Source organism: Diabrotica virgifera, chromosome 7, assembly GCF_917563875.1.
Source record: "Diabrotica virgifera virgifera chromosome 7, PGI_DIABVI_V3a".
Taxonomy (NCBI): domain Eukaryota; kingdom Metazoa; phylum Arthropoda; class Insecta; order Coleoptera; family Chrysomelidae; genus Diabrotica; species Diabrotica virgifera.
Genome location: NC_065449.1, coordinates 103,815,946 through 103,841,362, shown reverse-complemented (window position 1 = coordinate 103,841,362; position 25,417 = coordinate 103,815,946). Strand labels below are relative to the sequence as shown.

Below are 25,417 nucleotides of genomic sequence, written 5' to 3'. Positions count from 1 at the left end.
AATCTTGTCAGAATTGTTTTTTGATGTATTTACACACCCAGGAACAAAACACCACTTATTTGGCTTCATTTTTACTAATTAAATACGTAAAAAATTGTGCAAATTTAAATACACTTCGCAAATAAGTACATATACAAAACTAGCCGTCGATCAAAGCCGATACGACTACTGACGTCAGAGGCCGTAGCCTCGCTGCAAGGAGCCGTTTTTCTAACCTCCAAGAAAATCGACATTATAAACTCATTTATTTTAAAAAATATACATTTTTAAACAGTTTTATGATTGCTGCGTTTTTATATACCTTATAATCTATTGAATTTAACTATATTTAAAAATTAGTGAACATCCCTATTATTTGCCTTAGCTCTACAACACTTGCTGGTTTAGTTGTATAAATTCTTCTTTGCAAGTATCCAAATAAAAATAATCTTTAAGATGCAAATGGGGTAAACGAGGAGACCGTTCAATTCTAATCCACCAATCCATCGTGCACAAAATGTCTGATCTAATTACCGCTAAACATTTACACCAAAAAATCGGCTCCAAACTTGTTTTTCAGGACAAAGACATAGGCCAGAAAATGAGTTTTATTAGTTAAATAATGTTGCTAATAATTGTTTTATGCTTTAGGATAAAATATCATAATATTTCAACCACTAAAACCACCCTTGTTGGAGCTATATATAAAACATTTATTTATCCTAAAATAATGATTTCGGCTTGTATCGATTTGCATAAAAATTTGGGACTAGGATCATCTCACCTTCTACTTCATATTCTATGTCATACTCAAGGGCGTTGATTATTATTAAGGGTATAAAGTACCCCTTATTGTCAAAAATTATGTAAAAACATTATAAACCTTAATATGGGTAAAATTTGGTTTTGATTGGTTAAATAATGATTGTTTTATGCTTTAGGATATAATACCGTAATATTTCAACCCTTAAAAACTACCCTTAATAAAATTGCAACTTTTATTAACATTTGCGAGGAATAAACGAAATATACACTCACACACGCAAACACATGAGCAGATCTTTCTTCTTTTCTGTCTTTCGATTTTAATTTGAATGGAAAAAGTGGAACATATATTATAACATATAACATATTATTACAGTTCTGTATTACATACATACATACATTGAAAATGCTGTATTACACTCACAAGCGGGATATTCGAATTTTTCGAAAAAAAAATTCGTTTTATAAACATAGCTCCTACATTTTTGGCGATAAAAAGTTTTTTCACACATGATTTTGTAAGGTTTTTTGAAGAGCTATGAGACTATGTAAATTAAATTTCGTAAGACCCCTTAGTTTTTAAATGGGTTGAATTTAAAGGTCTCCAATAAGAGGGTGTTTGCTCGTAAATAGAGCAAAAATAGAGCATTTTTATTTATTCAATTAATTATTGTCAATGTGCTAATTATATAAGCTAAGAAAAACAACGGTCTAAATTGAAATAAGTCCCGAATACTCATCAGAATCTTAAAATTGAATGTTTAAACTTCAATCTTGCATAAATTTCAATTGCACTTGACAATCGCAAAAATAATAATTTACACATGAGTTTTCAAGCTTCGAAAATGCTTATTTTCGCATTTTTCAGATTTTAAATCATTTAAAACTCGAAATCTATCTAGTTTTGAGAAAAATGACTCTTTTGTTAGGATGACTCGAAAATGCTAAAAACATTTTCGTGAACAAAAAAGGTGATGTTTTGGATATGTTAAAAAAAATTGTTCTGCCAAAAAATTTTGCATGGCACCCTTCCGATTTGTTTATAGGGGATAATTTTTAACAATAATCAGCAAAGAATGTGGCTACCCCTAGTATGTGGCTACCTACTAGTATGTGGCAACCCCCAGAGAAAAAAAACGAGGAAGACCACCACAGAGCTGGAATCTGGGAAAGCGATTAGCGCTCGAAATCTAAATGAAGTCCTAACTCAGGATAGAATACAGCGGCGTTTGGGAGTTGGACAACGTCGTACGACGTTATGAAACCGAATATATAATATATAGTTTTATTCAAAATATATCGCTATCAGTGAACTACGTCACTGATTTTACATGTTCTTTGTCGACCAGAATATCTTCTATTGGTGTCAAAACATTATAATAATTATATGACGGCTGAACTATGGCACCAACTTTTGAGAGTGAAGTGTACGGTAAAGGTAAACAAGTAAATACTGTACCTTGTTGTTTGTAGCGATATTGGGATTTATGGTCTTACTCTGACACACTTACGCATTTACAAAAAAATACATTTCTTTTAATTAATTTTCAATTGTATGTGCATCTGCAATTATTGCTATATATCACATCCTTGACTTTTCTCCCGTTTCTATACTGCGTTTACTCTATTTGCACATTTCAAAAATTAGTTTTTATGATTTGATGGAATATCGTCCTCGATTTTGCGCGGCATGGACAAATTAATCTGTTGATAAGCCAGTCCATTGACGAAGGTTTCGGAGCCATAAATGTTTCTTTCTACCAATTCCACTTTTTCCGTCGATCTTTCCGTTAAGTATTAACTGCAGTATCCATTCTCTGCTGCCTCTCATTATATGCCCCAGATATTCAAGTTTTATCTTTTTTATCGTCTTCCTCAAGTCATCTTCGCCTTGACCTATCCTGTTTAAGACTTCCCATGTTTGAAATGCGCCGAATCCATTATATTTTGAGCATTCTACGATATGACCACATCTCGAAGACTTCTAATTTGTTCATCATATGTCCAGGTTTCACATCCATATAGTAATAAAGGATACACATAGTGCAGTCACTGAAGGTGGATATGAGCTATTACCTCCGATTTCGTTCAACCTCCATTGATTTGTATGAAAATTTGTGAGTGGTTAGAGGATATCTCAGGGAACAAAGGTGACATGGTGCCAACTTGAACTTTTACCCTGGTGGTGGATGCCACCCCTTCTCGGGAGTGAAAATTATTTTATTAAAAATAACCCCATAGTTAGATAGGAGGCCAAACTCTAAGCAAAATTTGTTATATAAAGTTATTAAAATAAATAAAAACTTTGTGAGTTATTAAAGAATGTGAGAATGTGAAAAAAATGCATGTTTTTAACCGATTTTTCATAAATAACTCAAAAACTATAAAGTTATGATTACCAAAATTGCAGCTAATAAAAAATGAAATAAACTTCTTACCAGAAAAACCTTTTAATGTTAACTACAAGTGAGTTATAAACATTTGTGAAAGTACTTAGAAATATCTATCAATTGAGATCCCGAACAAGTTGATAGCATTAAAATTTATGCTCCAAAATTTTTTCAAAAAAAATGTTATCGTTTTTTTTTTAATAACACCGTTAATTTTTACGGTATCAGGTTCACCTAAAAACGATTTGAAAGATAATTCCAAGGGCTATTAAAGCACTTTGAATTTAATCTTTTAAACCCATTACTTTTTAAAAAATCAAATGTTAAATGGCCACGGTTGCATGGTTCCCGCAGTAAAGTTTAAGCTTTAAACGTTTCTATCTAGGTTATTTTTCACCCTACAGATATAGTAAAAACGTTAAAATATTTTATATAGAAAAAACTAAAATTTGGTTATATATCATTTTTTACGTATATTGAGTATTTTTGGAGTTATTAACGACAGAAAATTAAAATGACGATAATTTTAAAAATTCTAATTTTTTAAATTATATTTTTTTTTCAAATATATGCATTCTAAACCGGCGAAAATTGTTAAAATAATTACTTATGCTAATACAAAGAAATTCTTGTAAGGATTACTATAAATTTTAATTTTTATGGAAGTGGCGTATGTTTTATTTTTCACTTTTTCCTAAAAAATTCGAAAGGGTTTTCTCATTGTTATCATAACTTGCTTAATTTTGATGCTATTAACTTCTTCTGGAGCTTATTTGATAGGTATTCCGAAGTACAGTGGAACCTCGATAAGTCGGCCCCCGATAACCCGGACCGATTTTCATCGGACAAACATTTCAACAATAAAAATGTATGTATTATGTTAAAACATTTTATCTGCAGCCGCTTCTGGAATGTCTTAAAAATATCGAATTTCATTGATAAAACTTCCCTTCAATCATAATATAATATTTGAGAGATAATGGGTATCTGTGTAATTTGAACTATATGATAGTAAAAATGACTCATGCACATGGCGGCGGCAGAGCGACATTCATTATCGCAAACTACAGGCACTTGTTATTCCTTTATTTATTTTCAACTGTCTTTTAAAAAATTGTTTTTTAAACAATGGTCTTTTAAACAATGAAAGAGTCACTGTTCTTAAATTACATAAGCAGACCAGGCGAAATTATTGACACAACCAAACTGACTGAGTTTTTTTACCTAGAATTTAATAATACTCTATATCTATATTGTCTATACTAAACTCTATACAACCATAGGTAACTGTGCATATATATTTCATATTATTTTGCTTATAAGGGACTTTATCTATAAGTATACAGTATTTTATTAATTTTTACCATGCTCTCCGGCTAACCCGGATTTTCGATAACCCGGATCGGCCGCGGTCCCGATTAATCCGAGTTATCGAGGTTCCACTGTACTTTGACAAGTGTTTAGCAAGTATATTTTATAAAATGCATCGTTTTCCCGTTATTTAAGCTTGAATACTTAGATTTGAGTACTCGTCGAAAAAAATATACATTCAATTACCCATAACTCACTTTGAATTAACATTTGTTTACTTCTTTAAGTGAAGAATGTATTAAATTTTTTATTATCTTCAATTTTGGTAATAATAATTTTTTTGCAAAAGCTCATATTTTTTAGTTATACGTGAAAAACTGCTTTAAAACATGCATTTTTTTACGAAAAACTAAAATCTTTGATACTAAAACTTTGAACTAAAACTTTATATTATGACAAATTTTGCTTAAAATTTGTCTCTCTATCGATTTGAGGTATTATATTTAATAAAATAATTTTCACCCTCGAAAAGGGGTGGCATCCACCCCCAGGATAAAAGCGCAAGTTAGCATCATGTCACCTTTGTTCCTTGAGGTATCCTCTAACTGCTCACCAATTTTCATGAAAATCGATGGAGGTTCAACGAAATCGGAGGCGAAAACCTGCAGTGCCTGCACTAACATAACATTTTACGAATTTGATCCTTAGTTGTAAATTCAGCTGAGAATTGCTCACTATAGATCTAATTATTTTACTAATGTGATGAATTTAATTTTTGTCGCTCTTATGAAAAATACTTTCCTAATATTATTCTTATGCCTTTATTTCCACCAATTTTACAACATTAAAATGTGAAAACCTTGAATTGTCCATGTCTGTCTGTCCTCCCCTAAACACAACTCCTTCGTGATTAGAACAGCAGATAAAATGACAAATTAGGTGTCGAATGAGAGCTTAGAACCAAAAGATGGCATTAAAGGTTGCAAATTTGACCTCGGACTTCCGGTTCCAGAGTTGCAACCGGAAGTACTGTTTTAAAGTCGCCGAAATACTACAAGCGGTATATCGAGAACACATATACTTCTGGTTTTTATATCTCTTCATGTTAAAAAGTTGTAACCGAAAGTGCCTCATTATAGTCGCAGGATTAGTACATTTGATATACCAATCGAGGTACATTGAAAAGCTGAGCTCGAATATTTAGTTCCGGTTTTGATGTCTCATTTCCGGTTATAAAGTTATGACCGGAAGTTTGTCAAAATGACTCAAAATTAGTGAAATCCTATATAGACAATAATGAGGAAAACTGGACGAGAATTTAAGATAGATTTCCACTTCGGAAATCGTCCTCAAAATACAAATTCAACAAATTGTGTCGTAGATATTAGGTTTTCGCCTTTTTAGAATTTGGGTTCACGCCTTTTTTATGAGCCTGGGCCGTGTTTGCAGCTAAAATAATTGTAGTTAATCCCCATTGAAGATTGTAAATAACAAATGTGTATTTGTAGGGAAGATTGTTTATCGTGATAGATCTTAAGGTAATTGTTAAAGTTAACATTACATGAAATTATAATAACAAATTACGACATGTCGACAGTAATAGGAACTTTATATTTCAGATCGATCCTAAGAAATGTGTAGAATGGTATGTGACAGCGAGCAGAGGTGACTATCAAGAATTACTAAAGCTGGCGAATACAGAACCTCGACTAGTTAATAAAAAGGTAAGATGTATCAATTTATTAAAAATGAATAACAATTTTCAATTTCGTTGCAACACGAAACTACAGCCGCATCATATTCTAGTTCAATCAGAGAGTGCAGCAAGCTCCTCTACAGGTTTCGAAACTTATTACTCTTTTATCAGGAGGCACATATGCTGCTCTCTCTGACATGATCATCGATTTGTCTGAAAATTTGCCCATAGATAGCCAAAAGATAGGAATTTAAGTCGTTAGAACAGCGTTTCCCAACTGGTGGGTCGCGACCCACTAGTGAGTCGCGAGCGGATTTCAGGTGGGTCGCGGCGTGACTCTTACAGTAGCTGAATACCGTACATATATATCATCATGGGTGAGGGATGTGTCGCAAGTATGAAAAAAGATCAGAAGGTGGGTCGTCAGACATAAAAGGTTGGGAACCACTGGGTTAGAAGTATTTGAATTATATTACAAACAATACCAAAAAAGTTACATACAGTAATATCAGACTCAAAAGTATACAGGGTGTCCCGAAAAGATTGGTCATAAATTATACCACATATTTTGGAGTCAAAAAGAGTTCGATTGAACCTAACTTACCTTAGTACAAATGTGCTCGCAAAAAAAGTTACAGCCCTTTGAAGTTAGAAAATGAAAATTGATTTTTTTCAATATATCGAAGACTATTAAAGATTTTTTATTGAAAATGGGCATGTATCATTTTTGTGGCAAAAACATATTAAAACAAAATTATAGTGAGATTTGTCCACACCATAAAAAATTTATGGGGGTTTTGTTCCCTTATACCCCCCTAAACTTTTGTCTACGTTCCAATTAATTCATTGTTGTGGTACCATTAATTAAATACAACATTTTTAAAAAAATTTGGCCTCTTAGTATTTTTTCGATAAGCGAGTTATTATCGAGATGCGGCTTCTTTTTTAATATATTTACATAAAAATTGTATGGGGGTTTTGTTCCTTTAAACCCCGCAAATGTTTGTGTACGTTCCAATTAAACTATTTTTGTGGTACCATTAGTTAAACACAGTGTTTTTAAAACTTCTTTGCCTCTTAGTCTTTTTTTGATAAGTCATCTTTTATCGAGATGTGGCTTCTTTTTCAAAATATACCCAAAAATGTAAATTATAAACAAATATGTGGTGGATTCGACAAATATGCAAAATATCTCGATAAACACTGGCTTATCGAAAAAGGACTGGGAGACAAAAAAGTTTTAAAAATATTGTGTTTAACTAATGGTGCCACAATAATAATTTAATTGGAACGTACACAAAAGTTTTGGGGGGTTTAAAGGAACAAAACCCCCATAAATTTTTTATGGTGTGGACAAATCTCACTATAATTTTGTTTTAAGATGTTTTTGCCATAAGAATGAAACATGCCCATTTTTAATAAAAAATCTCTAATAGTTTTCGATATATTGAAAAAAATCGATTTTCATCTTGTAACTTCAAAGGGCTGTAATTTTTTTTGTGTGCACTATTGTATATAGGTAAGTGCGGTTCAATCAATCTATTTTTGGCCCCAGAATTTGTGGTATAATTTATGACCAATCTTTTCGGGACACCCTGTATATTAGTCCAGTCGGGATAGCATTTGACCTTGAATGCCGAGCTGCCCAAAATTTTATTTTTCTGATCTTTAGGGGAGTCAATAGTAGCCTAAATTTAAAATCACGAATGAATTCCTCCGTTACGTTAGCCGCCATCTTGATTTTAAAGGAGAACCTGTTTTGCTCAATATCTCCGCCATTTTTAACTTTTCGACGAAAATGGTAGGAACTGAAATTGTTCCAAATAAATCGTATTTATAATTATTACAATTTCTTTTTAACAATTTTTGTCGTGAGGTCGATATTTTCGAGTTAATTGTACTTACAGTAGACGCCTATATTTTTGACTATAATATTGCATGTAACTTTTTTGGTATTGTAATATAATTCAAATCCTTCTCACCACTTAAAGTCCTATGTTTTGTCTATCTGTGGGCAAATTTTCATCCAAGTCGATTATGATGTATTTTGGGAATGGAGAAAAATGTAAAAAACGGTATTTTAACGTTTTCTACACTATAAAATTTGATCAAAAGCTTGTTTTGAATCAAAGTAATTTGTTATAATGCCATATAATGACATTTTTGAGTTTCTTCTATTAAAATATTATGTTTTCCATTGATACTTTACGATAGAAAATGCAAATTTGTATAAATAAACACCAAATCACTGTATAAAATAACATTTTGAGAAAAAAAGGAGAAGATTTTTTGACCTTAAATATCTTATTTTTACGTCTCGCAGAAGCTATATACCAATTTTCAGACAAATCGGAGGTCCAAAATTTTTTTTGTTCAAAAATTGAGTGATTTGAAATGGAATGACCCTTATTTATTTTTGATTTACATGTTTACTTATTGGAGTACAAAGGGAACCATTCTCGTTGGAACTTTACCACGCCGAGCAGATGGGACGTGAATTATAAATTGTAAAATTTCCTCATCTTCTTTAGTCTGAGCATCCGTTATGGCTTGCAAATTTTAGAAGCCTTGGAGGTGTAACCAGAGAAGGTTCCCATTGTTTTCAGTCTGGTGGGATGTAGAGTAATATTTTTAATATTATTTTATGTGCTATTAGATTGAAAACTTAGTCTTTTACATTAATTTATTATTTTATTTTGTTAAATGTTGCATCTTTCAGAAAATGGGGTAATAATAGCTATACAGTGATGCAGGACTTTTTAACACCACTGTGTTTTTAACACTTTTCGGTAAGAAGTATCTAAAAGTTGTATAATACACTCATAGGAGATATTAACTAGGAGGATTAACAATACTGCCAATACTGGTCAAAATCAAAGCTAATCAGAGGCGTGCGGTCCATGGAAGCGGGGGAAGCACCGCTTCCCTATTTATACTTCGATATAAGAAAATATATTGTTAATTAATATTTAATAATCAAATTTTTTCCCTAATCCAAGTAATCTACATATTACCTAGGCAATAGGCATTGAAAAATATTAAAAATTAATCGCGTACGAACGAACTCAATATGCACACAATTCAACTATTCGGTCCACTCCTGACAGAAGCACATCTCAAAATCGCCGCTTGTCATGCAGTTGTCCCGTTTAAAAATTGGTCAGGGTTCAATGACGGCACCCACTAGTCGCGCGAATTTTGGTACCCTCTGGAAGCGATCGTCCTATCGCCTTCCAAAAGTGAGATGCTCCGACTGCTAAGGGTGCTTAGGTCAACATACATTCGCTTAAAGAATATTTCGATTTAAATTTTTTGCAGAGATTTTTCCTTTTACTGATCTTTTATTTAACATTTTACAGAAGTCAAATGACATTGCATTTTGTATAAGACACATTGATGACTTTATTAATACGATAATTAAAAAACGCTGGACGGAAGGGCCGCCCGAGAACTTTATCGTGCCGATCTATTATCGTTATGGTACTAGATATTGGCATTCTATAAAAATAACAAAGTTACTCGTTATTTTGATATTTTAGAAACACCTACTGTACTTAAAAGTATTTTATGGTTCTACGCATCATTAATTCCTGCATTTGAGAAAATGTTCGATGCCATATTTCGGGGACACACTATAGATGTGTAGATTATTGCATAAATCAATAGAATATTATAGTCATGCTTTCATTTCAAATTAGTTCATTTTTCTGAGAAATTAATAGTTTACAATATTTGCATTTCATTCTATTTCGATTACGCCAGTCAATGCGCGAGATTAAGAACAAGATATTATCTCCAAATTCTATCCTACTGCATGGATTTTAATGAAATTTTGGGAGTAGCCCAATCTCCTAATTCAAAGTCTATCCTATATACTATGGCGCTTTTATCATGGGGGAAGTTCCCACCACTTCTCAGGGGTGAAATATTTTTATTTTCGAATTACATGGAGAAAAAGGAAGATTTTTAAGAAAATTTAAAAATTCATTCTATAATTTGATCACATTTTTTAAAAAAACCATTCATTTTAAACCTGTTTAACTTTTTGAAAGTAGAAATAACACTATATTAAAAGGTATTGAGAAGAAAAACAATGCATTTAAATTATGGTGGATGGGGAGTTAAATGTATATACTTTTCATTTTTCCTTAAAGTACATTAGTCATTATATTTTTTGCGCCATATCTCGCTTAGTTTGTAAGTAACCGACATTTAACGGTGCTCGTTTTAAAGGCCTTTTCAAACACTTTAAAAGGTGTTGGTAGCATTATACACCTAAAACCTACCGTTCCTCTGTTATTTCAAGTTGAATACACCAATTTGAGCATGCACCAAAAAACAAACTATTTTCACCTACCATATCTCTTTTTGTATTATAAATAGAACATTTACGAAGGAACGAATCTCTTTATTATTTATAATCTAAAAAATGTTTTATATAGAGTTTTTAGTTCGATGCATAGTTTTTAAGGTATTCACAAAAAATCCGTCCGAAAAGGTGTCATTTTTCAATGAAAATGGCCAATTTTCAACTACGCATAACTCAAAAAGTATTGAGTTCTCAAAAAAAAGTATAGACCAGTTTTTGCTTAGAAATAGGTTCTTCAGCCACTTCCGTGCTTATTTTGACCAACAAATTTTCCACCCCCTTGAAGAAGTGGGAACCGCCCCAAGATAAAAGCGCCATAGTATATAGGGTAGATTTTGTTTCTTGAGCTATTCTCTACTTACTGTGAAAATATCAAGTACATCAATGTAGTAGGATGGAATTCGGAGCCAAATACCCTGATTGACTGCTCTACAATAATGCTCTGCTATGAACGCGTGAGAGAGGACACACATAAGATTATAGCAAAATTTCTATTTACCGTAACTTTTCGAGTTTTTGAGCTACAGCAATAAATTTTATGTCATTGGAAAGGTAATTTTGCATTCTTTCAAAATGTGTTAAAATATACAGGGCGTATCAAAAAAATTAAGATTTTTTATTCATTTCCGGTTCAACCGGAAGTCATGTTTTTGGTAAAATTTATTGTGATAATAGATAATAAAATACCATATATGTCTGCAAAATTTCAAATTTTAGTTTCTATTAAGAAGGAAGTTACGGGCACTCGAATATTTTTTTATAAAAAATTCATAACTCCCCTCCTATGGGGAGTTAAGATATATGACTAATGTCATTCAATTTACTGATAGGATATCAAAAATATATCAAAAAATAAAAAAATTCCTTGGAGCCATTTTTGAGAAAATCTAGTTCAAATTTATGTCAAAATTTGACCCCTTAAATATAGGCAACCCGTAACTTTTTCTGAAAAACGATAACATCTTTCTTATAGCCCCATCTTTAGGCTATATAACGACTTTTTCAAATTAAACTTATCTTCAAAAACTTTTTAGATAGATAGGGAAATGTGTCGGGGGGGCGGTCGGCCATGTTGGCCGCCATTTTGAATTTGGAAATGTCAAATTCCGTACTTTTATTTACCTATCGATGAGCTTACTTTGAGTTGAATTTCATTTATTTCTGTCAAAATTTGCAAAAATGGGCCCTAAATAACCCCCCTACTTCGGCCCCCCTTTGAGAGATTTTTTTTAAAAGCTTAGTTTCTCGACAAAATTCTCTTAAACTTACTCATACCGAATTTCATCAAAATCGGTCCAGTAGTTTTTGCTGGGCGGTGGCGACATACGTACGTACATACGTACGTACGTACGTACGTACATACTTCCGACATGTTTTTTTTATTTGCTTTTTAGACTCAGGGGGACTCAAAACGTCGAAAAAAAGTGAAATCTGAAAAAAATTTTTTTGCACGATCCTATAACTTTATCTATTATACTATACTACGTATATAGTACGATAAAGTAAAAACGAGAGCAGTTTAAAAATATTTGGGATAAAACTGAAAATATGGGGTTTGAACAAGAAAGAAAAATAATGAAGGTTGAAAATGTCGGAGACAGAGAGAACAGAGGAAACAGAAAGACCTTTTGATAATATTCTACAACAAATGAATTCTAGCTTTCAAAATTTTAACGATTTAAAATTTGTAGAATTATAATATATAATCTTAAGATTTCTAATTATAATTCATCAAAATTTCCCACAGAGGAATTTATTTCACTATACGATTAAATAATGAATTTTTTTTGATATCCCAGCTTTGCATTCTCAGTTAAGTGTCGTTTATGAAACAACTGACATTAGTGATAATTATAACTACTGATTTAAACAAGTCACTGTGTGAAGTGGTCAAGTTGTGTGAATTAGTACTAACTATCCCAGCCACACGTGCATCAGTTGAACTAAGTCTTTCAGTATTAAGATGCATTAAAAGTTTCAAATTAAGAGTTTAAAAAAAATTCAACAAGCGAAGACAGACTTTGAAAGTTAGCCCTATTTGGACTGCATTCAACAATTATCAGAAGTTGATAGGAGAATAGACCTAAAGTATAAATAAGTGTCATATTATTGAAAGTTGTCTGTTGTGGAAAATGCCTGGGAATATAAATTTTTTTTAAATAGAATTCTTTAGGAAACCAAGCCCGGCGTGAGGACTCAAGGCCCGAGCTAGCAATACAGATCAATAATAGGTCACTAGTCACTAGAAATAGCGGAAATAGAGTGCCTCACGCATTGATCGGTGTAGGATTTAGTGTGTGAGTCCTTGTACCCAGGACGTCTCACATAAGCACTTTGCTGATAGAGAGCCTCTGCGCATCAGAGTGTTATCAGGTGGGAAGTGTCTCGACCCTCGACCCTTAAGAAAATAATTTTATATCCTTATTGAATCGCTTCCCCTTTCGAAAAAGTCACCGCACGCCACTGAAGCTAATCAGTGATATTGGTCTATTAGTATACGACTGATTAATATGGTCAAGTATATTCAAATGGGAAATAAGCCACAATTTTACCTAAAAATGATTTTATTAACGTTTCTATTTTATTCACTATTTTTATTATTAAAAAAATGCCACAAGAAAATAGCTTCAGAACAACATTATGATTAATATGGTATTAGTAAATTAGTATTAAGTATTAGTATAGTAAATTGATTGCTTCTCTAAAACCGATTCAATAAGTCAAATATTTATTAGATGTTCTCGATCTGTATATAACAGTCTCCGATCTAAAATTGACTTCTGCACAAGAAGTATAGTAGGAAGATCGATAACATCAGCATCTAGAAGTATTTACGGGTACAAAATTCGATGGGAAATAACACTTCGTGGAGAAACATGAAGAGCAGAGACAATGTCGAGGAGAAAATTGTAAAGCCAAACCACTAGCACTATTTTCATTTCATACAATTGGGTAAAATGTACAGAAGCATTGTGTAGAGATATGCTACAATATCAATAAAGATGCACTAGAAATAAACAATCCAAGACACTTGAATGTTATGAGGATCACTCCCAAATCATAATTTACAATCTATATACATTGCAAATAATCCCAAATCATGATTTCCAAAGTTTATGCATTGTAAATCATGATTCGGGAGCGATCCTCGTAACATTCAACGTGTCTTGGTTTGTTTATTAATTTAGTATAGTTTTATACAAGATCAGAAAACATAAATCTATTTTTATTAGATGCAAATAGAAGTGTCTATTCCCATAACTATTTTTAACTCATTTAGAGGTAAACATTAAAAAATTAAAAAATATAAAACAATTTCATGAATGTTTCTATATTTAGAACAACATTAATGACAATTATGTATAAGTAAAATTTTGAAATATGAAAAAAATAATAATTTAGGCGTTAATGGGTGTTAAAAAAAAGAATACATAATATAGTCCAGTAAATGAACGGGAAATACGGCGATACCGTGTAATTTTCAGGGGCAACTCCGAATTGCATGAAAATTTGGATTTAGGTTCTACTTACCCTCCACTTCAAAGTTGAAATTGTGCCGTTGGTTGCTTTTACTTGGGGGTGACAGTCACCCCTTCTCGGGGGTGAAAAAACATACATTCAAGATAAGACCGGAAATGGATAAATTGACTGGTTTTAAGCAACTTTTGTTCTATAGAATTTTTTAAGTAAGTTACCACTTTTCGACTTATTTGCGATTGAAAATGTTTATTTTTCGACAAAAAACTATGTTTTCGGACGGTTTTTCGCAAATAACTCAAAAAGTAAATATTTGATCGAAAAAAATATCCTTGGCAAAAGTGTAGCTTATAAAAACCGAAAAAAAATGTGTATCAGTAAAGTCTATCAATCGAGTAAAAACAAAGTTGTAGCTCATGAAAAATACGTTCTTATGCGTCTAATTCCAAATCGAATATTTCAAGGTGAAATCACCGAAAAATTAGGCACTTCTCGGGAAAAACCCATTAAAACTTTTTTAAAGTGTTTATAAAATGCTTTATTTTAGTTGTTCATAAAAGTTTCTAGCATTAAAAATAAGCGAATTACGCTCAAAATAAAGTTGGCCCTCTTTGTTTTGGTAAAAAAATCATGAAAATCTCCCCGTGTTTAGCTCCCCAAATGAAATTAATCGCTACCGCTATACAAACAGTTTACTTACTTGTCTATTTTTTATATGATCTGTCAGTCTCACCGGTTTAAAGTGCTTATTTTTAAAAGGGTTATAGTTAAAAAAGCTTGAATGGGTCACTAATCACGAGAGTATGCAAATTTTGAACAGCCATATCTTTACCAATTTTTGTCTTGAGGAAGAACAAAATGAAACTAGCATATTTATAATAGCAAAATCTACATTTTCTTACTCCTTAAGATTTTTCTTATCTCTAATGCTTTTTAAGTTATTTTGAAAAAAGGAAATTTTTCAAAAATTTTAAAAATTTTTTTTTTAATATAAAACCAAATTTTTTAAGAAATGAGCACTTTAAACCAATCAAACTTATAGATCATAAATAATATACATACAGTTAAAATAAATGGTAAGGTAACGATTAATTTTATTTATGGTGCTAAATAGAGGGAGATTTTCACAATTTTTTTTACCAAAAAAGGGGCCAACTTTTTTTTTCAGTGTAACTCGTTTATTTTTGGTGCTACAAACTTTTGTAAAAAATAAATATAAATTTTTTTGCTTTTCCCGAAAAGTGCTTAATTTTTCGGTGATTTCGCGTTGACTTATTTGATTTGGAATTAGACGAATAAGAACGTATTTTTCATGAGCTACAACTTTGCTTTTTCTTAATTTATATACTCGACTGATACACCATTTTTTAATTTTTTTATAATCTACACTTTTGCTAAGAACATTTTTTCGATAAAATATTTACTTTTTGAGTTATTTGCAAAAAACGCTCTGAAAACGTAGTTTTTTTGTCGAAAAATCAACATTTTCAATTGCGAATAACTCGAAAAATATTGACTTACGTAAAAAACTTTATAGAACTAAAGTTGCTTATAATCCGTCAATTTATCCATTTCCGAGCTTATTTTAAACACTCGTTTTTCACCCCCCGAGAAGGGGTGACTGTCACCCTCCAACTAAAAGCTACCAACGGGACAAATTCAACTTTGAAGCGGAGGGTAAGTTGAACCTAAATCCCAATTTGCATGTAATTCGGAGTTGCCCCTGAAAATTACACTCCAAAACGGTCATTTATTGGGCTAATATATGCATATGGTATTTTAATTTGTTCACGTCGATAATAATTAATAAACGGGAAAAAGTTTGACAAAGTTAAATGAATTGTGGAGATAGGCCAAAATCGGATATAGCTTATACATACTTATCAATCTATCTTCGATACTGAAGCAAGTTTTTTCTTAGTTTTAACTTTCTTTTTCGACCAGTCTATGTATTACTTTCTAGATAGATAAACACAGATAAAATTGAGAACCGTATCAGATGACAAACCCGACCCTCTTCTATTTGTAGGATAATGTTTTTAAGTGTAACATTCGGTTTGAGACAATAACAAATTTTTACCTAGTCTAGTCTACATCCAGTGATACCATAAATAACACCACGCAGGGGATAAGCAGTGGTCTCCTTTTAAGAGCATGTCAATCTGAGTATTCTTTATTTATTTGACAGTTTGCTGTTAGCGTAAGTCCTGAAAGATTTGGAAACCAAAACATTATTACCTATTTATTTTTATAGACTACTTTAAATTGGAAAGTCGAAGTTCCTTTTTCAGTAAACGAAGTTTTCTAGGCTTAAAAGTGCTCTAAGCCTTTCACTTACAAATTTGAAAATAGTTATTTTTTTATTTATTTTTTATACGGCTATACCCAATGCATACTTTTATCACTTGTAAAATGTTGTTACTAAACCTTTAGACGAGGTCGGATCTGTGAAAAACGGATACATTTGGATGTTAGAGGTGACATTGTGATTTTTGCAGAAAAAATTGTTATATGTAAATTCACTAATAAGAATTGACTGATCCTTCCTCTCAAATAGGTCGGAAATATTAATAAAAACATTAAAATATTTAAAAACTAGCTGACCCGGCGCATTTCGTACCGCCTTAAGCTCGAATCATATTATCATGCCCGACACGTACCGTTTCGTTTCCGAAAAATATTGATTTTAATGATGTCGGTAAAGTCAGCAGCACCACTTCATAATACCAAATTCAGACTAAGACTATATTTTATTGCTAATTTATTGCTAATTTATTACGCAAAGGAAAAATTTATTGCTGTAGCCGTTTCCGAGAAACAGTGGGTGCTGCTAGCTTTACGGTAAATCTAGCAGCACCCACTCTATATCTCGGCAATGAAAAGGAGTACAGGGATCATTTTAACGGCATATTTTATTGCTATTTAATTGCTCTTGATTGGTATATTAACCAATCCTGAAAAGCTACCCCATCATCCCCTAGCGTAAAACTCACCCCCAAAAAGATGATGAAAATCGAAAATTCAACCCCAAGGAATTAATTGCTAATTGATTGCTAATTTATTACGGAAAGAAAAAATTTATTGCTGTAACCGTTTCCGAGAAACAGTGGGTGCTGCTAGCTTTACGGTAAAGCTAGCAGCACCCACTCTATATCTCGGCCATGAAAAGGAGTACAGGGATCATTTTAACTACATATTTTATTGCTATTTAATTGCTCTTGATTGGTATATTAACCAATCCTGAAAAGCTACCCCATCATCCCCTAGCGTAAAACTCACCCCCAAAAAGATTATGAAAATCGAAAATTCAACCCCAAGGAATTAATTGCTAATTTATTACGGAAATAAAAAATTTATTGCTGTAGCCGTTTCCGAGAAACAGTGGGTGCTGCTAGCTTTACGGTAAAGCTAGCAGCACCCACTCTATATCTCGGCCATGAAAAGGAGTACAGTAAACACAACATAGGAAGAATGACAGAAAATAGAATAGTGCGAATAGCAAGAGACAAATCGCCAAATGGAACAAGATCATTGGGACGATCGAGGAAAAGATGGTCGGACAACGTTAATTGAGGCTAAAAACCGAAGTAAAACAGACATTGAGCCTATTTATAAAGTAAAAAGAAGAAGAAAATTCCGTCTGTTCCTTGCGCTTTATTGTTTTTTAGTTTCTTTACTATTTGAGGTACTTCTTCATAGCCCGGATTTTCAATTTGCTGCTCCGCCGTATTATATTGTCTCGTTTTCATCATTTTCATTGTCTGCATTAGGTTTTCCTCGAAGTATTCTTTCATTATAATTTTTTGGTTCTCTGTTAGTAGTTCTCCGTCGTTGTCTTTGGATATCGCCAATTTTTGGCTAAATGACTGTGTGCTTTCTTTTATTCTTTTGTAGAATTTTCTGCTTTCGTGTCTGTTGTTAAGCTCTAGGATTTCCTGTACTTGTTTTTTCAAAGCCTCTCTTTTTTTCTTCTGTATATTCTAGTCGCTTGTATTCTCGTTTCGTTATAAATTTCTCTGACATTTCTTGTTTTTCTTTGAAGTTGGTTAAGCCTAGCTTGCTTTTTTTCCTCTACTGCAGTTCTGAATTCATCATCATTTCATTCCACGTTTCTTTGCCTTTTGACTTTTACGACAGTTTCTTCTGAAGATTCCATTATTATTATTTTTATTAATTATTGTATATTCCTCCTCTACAGTTACCTTCCTCTCTGATTCCGTTGAGTTTTATTTAGAGAGCATTTTGGTATTCTTGTCTTTATTTTTCTTTCTTTATTCTTGTATTTTTATGAGTCCATTATCAAAACTGAAATAAACGGCTAAGCTTAATAAATCAGTAATAAATCAAACTAAGACATAATATCTCCGTCCGGCGTCCGTGAATCATAAAATTCGATCATTAAAATTTTATTTTTAAAAACGCTGATTTGAAGTTTGTATATATTTTTTGATTAAAAATCGATATTTACTATAAAATAGCACTGGACGAGGTAGACTATACGTATTACCATTTTTTGGACAGTAAAGTTTTTTTTTGAGTTTTTTGTTATAGTTCTATGCCTTTTATCAATTCTCCTCCTTCCGAGAAACAATCGGTAGACGGGTATGTAATACGTTGTAGCAAGTATGCAGCTAAAATATTTTTTGTTTTTTTTTGGAAAAGGGTAGAGCAATAAATTGCATTATTCACCTTTCTACTGACTGCACCAATGATTAATAGAAACCCTGTATCAACTAGTCTTAATTACTAAATACATAATTTTTGCATAATGGAACGTTGTATATGCGGTATCAGTAGCCAGCGAGACCTGAGAATACATACCACATTAATACTACTGAGTTAGTAATCACCAATCATCTATAATAAAAATATTTGTCATTATTTAATAGTTGTCATTATTATTAATTTTATAATATACTATACTATATAATACTATTATGTAAACAGTAAACACTTGCAAGTTGCAACAATAAATTGTTTCTTGGCATAAAACTTCAGAAATAAATTATGGTAGGGGAGCCCAAGCGGGGGTTTTTGCAGTTACTCGAGCGCGTCAGATTATCATATCGGGAGAAACCTTGTACCCTGTAAATGTACCTCTACCATATATTGGCTCTTAATACAGGGTAGCTCGTAAGGGGGGGGGCGGAAAAAAACCTATCCTTAGAAAAACTCCAAATCATCAGATTAAGATAAGGTAAGTTAAGTACATACATGCAAAACGATTGTTGGAAATGGAAAATTAAATAAAAAATGGAAAGTCACCACTAAAATGGAAAACTTTACTTAAATTTTTTTGGTTTTAGGACCTACTCTTCACAACCAAGTAGATCGCCAAAGCGCTCGAGTGACTGCACATTTAGCATACTTTTCTCCCCTACTATTAGTGGGTAATTAATACCTCGCATTTCACTTTTCAGGCTTTGGAGTTTTGACCGATATCTCGACTTTTGGAGTGAGTTTTTTGCTAGGGTGAGGATTAATAGGGTACTTTTAATAATATAATATATGCCGCTAAGATGGGCCCTATAATAGTCCTTATCATTCTTAGAAATGGATACAACAATAAATTTTTTCTTTCCGTAATAACTTAGCAACTAATTCCGTGGGGTTGAATATCCTAGCTTCATCATTTTTTCGGGGGTGAATTTTGCGCTAGGGAATGATAGGGTAGTTTTTCGGGATTGGTTAATGTATAACAAGAGCAATTAATTAGCAATAAAATATGCCGCTAAGATGGGTCTTGTACCCTTTCCCTTGCCGAGATATAGCTTGGGTGCTGCTAGCTTTAGTGCTTCTAGCTTTACCGTAAAGCTAGCAGCACCCACTGTTTCTCGGAAACGGCTACAGTAATATTTTTTTCTTTTCGTAATAACTTAGCAATAAATTAACAATTAATTCCTTGGGGTTGAATTTTCAATTTTAATCATTTTTTCGGGGGTGAGTTTTGCGCTAGGGGATGATGGGGTAGTTTTTCGGGATTGGTTAATTTACCAATCAAGAGCAATTAATTAGCAATAAAATATGCCGTTAAAATGATCCCTGTACTCCTTTTCATGGCCGAGATATAGAGTGGGTGCTGCTAGCTTTACCGTAAAGCTGGCAGCACCCACTGTTTCTCGGAAACGGCTACAGCAATAATTTTTTTCTTTCCGTAATAAATTAGCAATTAATTCCTTGGGGTTGAATTTTCGATTTTCATAATCTTTTTGGAAGTGAGTTTTACGCTAGGGGATGATGGGGTAGCTTTTCAGGATTTGTTAATATACCAATCAAGAGCAATTAAATAGCAATAAAATATGTAGTTAAAATGATCCCTGTACTCCTTTTCATGGCCGAGATATAGAGTGGGTGCTGCTAGCTTTACCGTAAAGCTAGCAGCACCCACTGTTTCTCGGAAACGGTTACAGCAATAAATTTTTTCTTTCCGTAATAAATTAGCAATAAATTAGCAATTAATTCCTTGGGGTTGAATTTTCGATTTTCATGATCTTTTTGGGGGTGAGTTTTACGCTAGGGGATGATGGGGTAGCTTTTCAGGATTGGTTAATATACCAATCAAGAGCAATTAAATAGCAATAAAATATGCCGTTAAAATGATCCCTGTACTAATTTTCATTGCCGAGATATAGAGTGGGTGCTGCTAGCTTTACCGTAAAGCTAGCAGCACCCACTGTTTCTCGGAAACGGCTACAGCAATAAATTTTTTGTTTCTGTAATAAATTAGCAATAAATTAGCAATTAATTCCTTGGGGTTGAATTTTCGATTTTCATCATCTTTTTGGGGGTGAGTTTTACGCTAGGGGATGATGGGGTAGCTTTTCATGATTGGTTAATATACCAATCAAGAGCAATTAAATAGCAATAAAATATGCCGTTAAAATGATCCCTGTACTCCTTTTCATTGCCGAGATATAGAGTGGGTGCTGCTAGCTTTACCGTAAAGCTAGCAGCACCCACTGTTTCTCGGAAACGGCTACAGCAATAAATTTTTCCTTTGCGTAATAAATTAGCAATAAATTAGCAATAAAATATAGTCTTAGTCTGAATTTGGTCTTATGAAGTGGTGCTGCTGACTTTACCGACATATTTTAATGATGGTTTTAAATATGAACAATTCATACTGTCCGGAGCGTATCGTATCATACACTTCTTTGTTAAATCAGGTTTTTCGGAGACTACGCTACGTGCCGGAACGGAGCGGGCATGATAATATGATTCTTGCTTTAGAGACAAATAATGTGTCAAAGTTCAATAAATAAAAATTAACAGAAAACCAAAAAATACTTAAACATATAAAATTCTTATAAAAGAATCAATTTAATTCTTTCTTATAACCAAAATTATTTTGTTTAACGTAAAGAAATGTATTTTTATCGGCTTCCAATAGAACAATTTTCTTCTTTTTTTAATCTGATGTAACTCGAACAGAGAAACCTAAATAACGCATTACCAAATCCCAGGTATGGTTCAATTTTGTTATAAATAAATAAATTTATTTATAAACAAACTAAACCACATATTTTTACTTATGTTGTAGACTTTTTAGAAAAAACTTACCAAACCTGTAGGTACCTTTTAACGCTCTAAATACAAATATTCTCGTTTAAAAGCTGTATATTAATTATTTAAACAATTTTTGTTTAAAGAAATTAATTTTTTTAATATCTATTTTATGAAACCATAAAAATGACGTTCCTCCTCCTCCTAAGTGCCTTCTCTATTGAGGTTGGCGATCAATATGGCAAATTTCTCTCTGTTCTGGGCTTGATGGATTAAGTCATTCCCTGTTGTGTGGGTCCAATCTCTGATGTTTCGGAGCCAGGATTTTGTCTTTCTTGCCTTCTAATATTACCTGGAGCTGCTCAAATTCCCTATGGCGCATTATGTGTCCTAGATATGACGTCTTTCTAATTTTGATTGTGTTGACCAGATGAGGACGTGTGTTCGTTATTTCCAGTACTTCTTCATTTGTAGTTTTGCTAGTCCAGCTTATTCTTAGCAATCGGCGGTACATCCACATTTCGAATGAATTCAGTTTGTTGACGCCATACTGTTTTAATGTCCAGGTCTCACAGCCATGTAGTAATAGAGACCATACATAACACTTTAGTGTTCTCTATCTTATTGTGACGGATAGCTTGGGATTATAGAGCATTTTACGCATGTTCATGAAGCCAGATCTTGCTATTTCAATGCGTCTTCTAATTTCTTTTGAGTGGTCTAGCTGACTGTTTAGCTCTCTGCCCAGGTATATGAAGCTTTGGGAACTCTGAAGGGTGATACCATTGATTTGTATGTTGGGTGTAATTTGTTCATATATTCATGGAATACCATGATTTTGATTTTGGAAAGATTAATATCCAAGCCCAGTCTGTGACTTTATTCTGATAGTATGTTCATCAATATTTTTAGTTGGTCTTCTGTTTCCGCTAAAATACTACGGTGTCATCGGCATATCTTACATTGTTAATGATAATTCCATTGACTCTGGCACCTTCAGGGCGATCTTCAAGAGAAGCTCGGATGATATTTTCGGCATAGACGTTAAATAGTAGAGGGGACAGAATGCACCCTTGACGCACTTCTCGTTCTATGTTGAAAATGACGTTCACAACAATATAATTTTTGCGTTATTACATTTAGTTTACTGAATTGACTAAAAAATTAATATTTCATTATTATTATAACAGCAAAGTTGCAAATAGATGAATGGATTTAAGCAAAAAAACAGTAGATATTATTTTTTCATCTCTCAATTCATGGTAGGACAATGAGAAAAAAAATGTTTTAATTGTAATTAATTTGATGGTAAAACTAGTTGAGTATGATATAAAAATAGTTCTATTTATGTACCGGACAAAAATTCTACGAAAAATTGTATTTCGAATTTAGAATGCTGCATAGTATGTGCATATAGGTACACGAGAAAATTGTAAGAATATTAAAAACGACTGTATTGAAGATAATGAAATCAGGCATTTAGATGGAAATCCTGGTGCTGTGGTGCTGTTAACGAAAATTTTCAAATTATTGACAATTGAAAAATATTACAATTTAATATATTTTTCAACGAACAGTAAATTATATTATTGATTTATACGTTTCCCTGTAATAAAATTCAAGAATAGTCACCTTGTATATTAAAAGAAAATATCCATTATGTAACAAGTTAAATTCCCTTGTTTTAATTATAATACGTCTTTATAAAAATTAAATTTTAAGTCTGTAATGTCTGTATTGAATTAATGCATTAAATTTAAACAAAGATTTCTAAGCCGCGCGTCTGTACACACTTAGCGGTAGACTGCTCGAAAGGCATATTCAAAATATTTGCGTCCATGTTTTCAGCTAGTAGTGTAGGAAACAGAGGTTGAACCTTGCAAAATGGACACAAGTCCGGTTTTATTTTTTTTCTGGCATATCAAGGGTTGCTCATTATAAGACTAACTTTTTCTGAAAAAATTTCGCCCCGGAACCCCCCTTTTCACCCCTTTAAAGGGGGTAATTTATGGTTTTTGCAGAACGTAGCCCTTCCTGTACCTTTTACAAAAAATTTCTTGTATAGAAATATGAAGAGGACTATATTTTCTACGATTTATTTCCGACAGCATCTCTCTATCATCCACCGTTTAGCAAGGGTGGCGCCCCAAAGTTGACAAGTTTTTAAAAAAGATGTTTTTAAAAAATATATATTTTTCCCTAACTGTAACGGAAATTAAAAAGAAATGCTGCGGAGATTATTCACAAATAGATTATTGATTTTTTGGTATAGGTTTCACTTAAGGGTAATTGCCCTTTTTTTAATTACAGGGTGTTACATTTTAAAAAACCCCTTTTTATACCATCTGAACCGTTTATGCTAGAGTAAAAAGACTTTCAGCGATTACCCATGTACTGGTGTTATTTACAAATTTGTATAATGCACCCCCATTTTTTCCCCGGAACCACCCAAAAAAAAAGAAGAATTAATAAATAAAGTGATTTTCTTGGAATCCTTCACACACAATGCCCTTCATTAATATGCTTCATATATCATTTTGTGCAAGTTATTATTACCCATGCATGGACACTAAAAGCGATTTCCTAGTGCAACCCCTGTAGCCAAAAACAATAAATAAAATGGGGGGTTGAAAATTTTTTTTTGTTTTTTGCTTTTTGATCCATATGGGCATATGCTTCATCAATATTGCTTCTCAAAAATATATATGGTTATTGCAACATCCCTGCGCAAACTACCCCTATCCTTGAAAATATACTGCAGAAACTACCCCTATACCTTATCCAGCATGTTTTTACGATTTTCTCATTACCTATTCATTTTTTTAAACACAACTTATACAAGGTTAAAGACCACTATTTACTCTAAAAATTAGGTCCTATTAATTTTTTTCGTTTAAGCAACCGTGACGGCACAGTGGCGCCGTAAACCTCATATATGCTTTGACGGGCTCCAGTTTTTGTTTATTTTTTCGTCATCTGTTTGTTTTATTGATAAAGTACTTATGTAAAATAAAACAACACAGTGTAACCTACAAATCATGACCTATGCACATTTTACATTCTTTGCTCCCCAAAGCTACAGTGGTGGCCCAAAATAAATTTTTTCATATTTTCGCCACCTACACGCATTTTATTGCGTTAATGCTACCTTAATAGCACAATATTCACCCCTAAATGGTCGCTAAGCAGTGGCGGATCCAGGGAGGGGTGATGGAGGCGATCACCCCCACCCCTCTCAAACCAAGTGATATTATATTTGAAGATTATAAAAATATTCATTTATTTTTATAGAAATACTTACATTATATTAATATTATTTTTATAAGAATGACTTTTTATGCTTTAGCGACAGTGGCGGATCCAGCATCGTTAAGAGGGGGGTGCCAATTGGTTAAATTTCTATAAAAATAAATGAATATTTTTATAATCTTTGAATATAATATCACTTGGTTTGAGAGGGGGGGAGGTGATCGCCCCCATCACCCCTCCCTGGATCCGCCACTTCGTAGCGACCACCTAAGGGTAAATATTGTGCTGTTAAGGTAGCATTAATGCAATAAAATGCATGTAGGTGGCGAAAATATGCAAAAATTTATTTTGGGCCACCACTGTGGCTTTGGGGAGCAAAGAATGTAAAATGTGGATAAGTCATAATTTGTAGGTTACATTGTGTTGTTTTATTTTGCATAAGTACTTTATCAATAAAACGAACAGATGACGAAAAAAAAAACAAAAACTGGAGCCCGCCAAAGCATATATGAGGTTTACGGCGCCACTGTGCCGTAACGGTTGCTTATACGAAAAAATGAATAGGACATAATTTTTAGAGTAAATAGTGGTCTTTAACCTTGTATAAGTTTTGTTTAAAAATAATACATAGGTAATGAGAAAATCGTAAAAACATGCTCGCCAAGGGATAGGGGTAGT

General features: G+C 32.7%; 1 protein-coding gene across 1 annotated transcript in view; it reads left to right on the top strand.

The window, feature by feature from the left end:
- Nucleotides 1-25,417, top strand: part of LOC114328338 (uncharacterized) — a 336,316-nt gene that overhangs the window by 253,503 nt on the left and 57,396 nt on the right. The window contains exon 5 of the mRNA XM_050656916.1: nt 6,065-6,169. Coding sequence (XP_050512873.1) covers nt 6,065-6,169 — 105 coding nt within the window. The remainder of the gene's footprint in view (nt 1-6,064; nt 6,170-25,417) is intronic.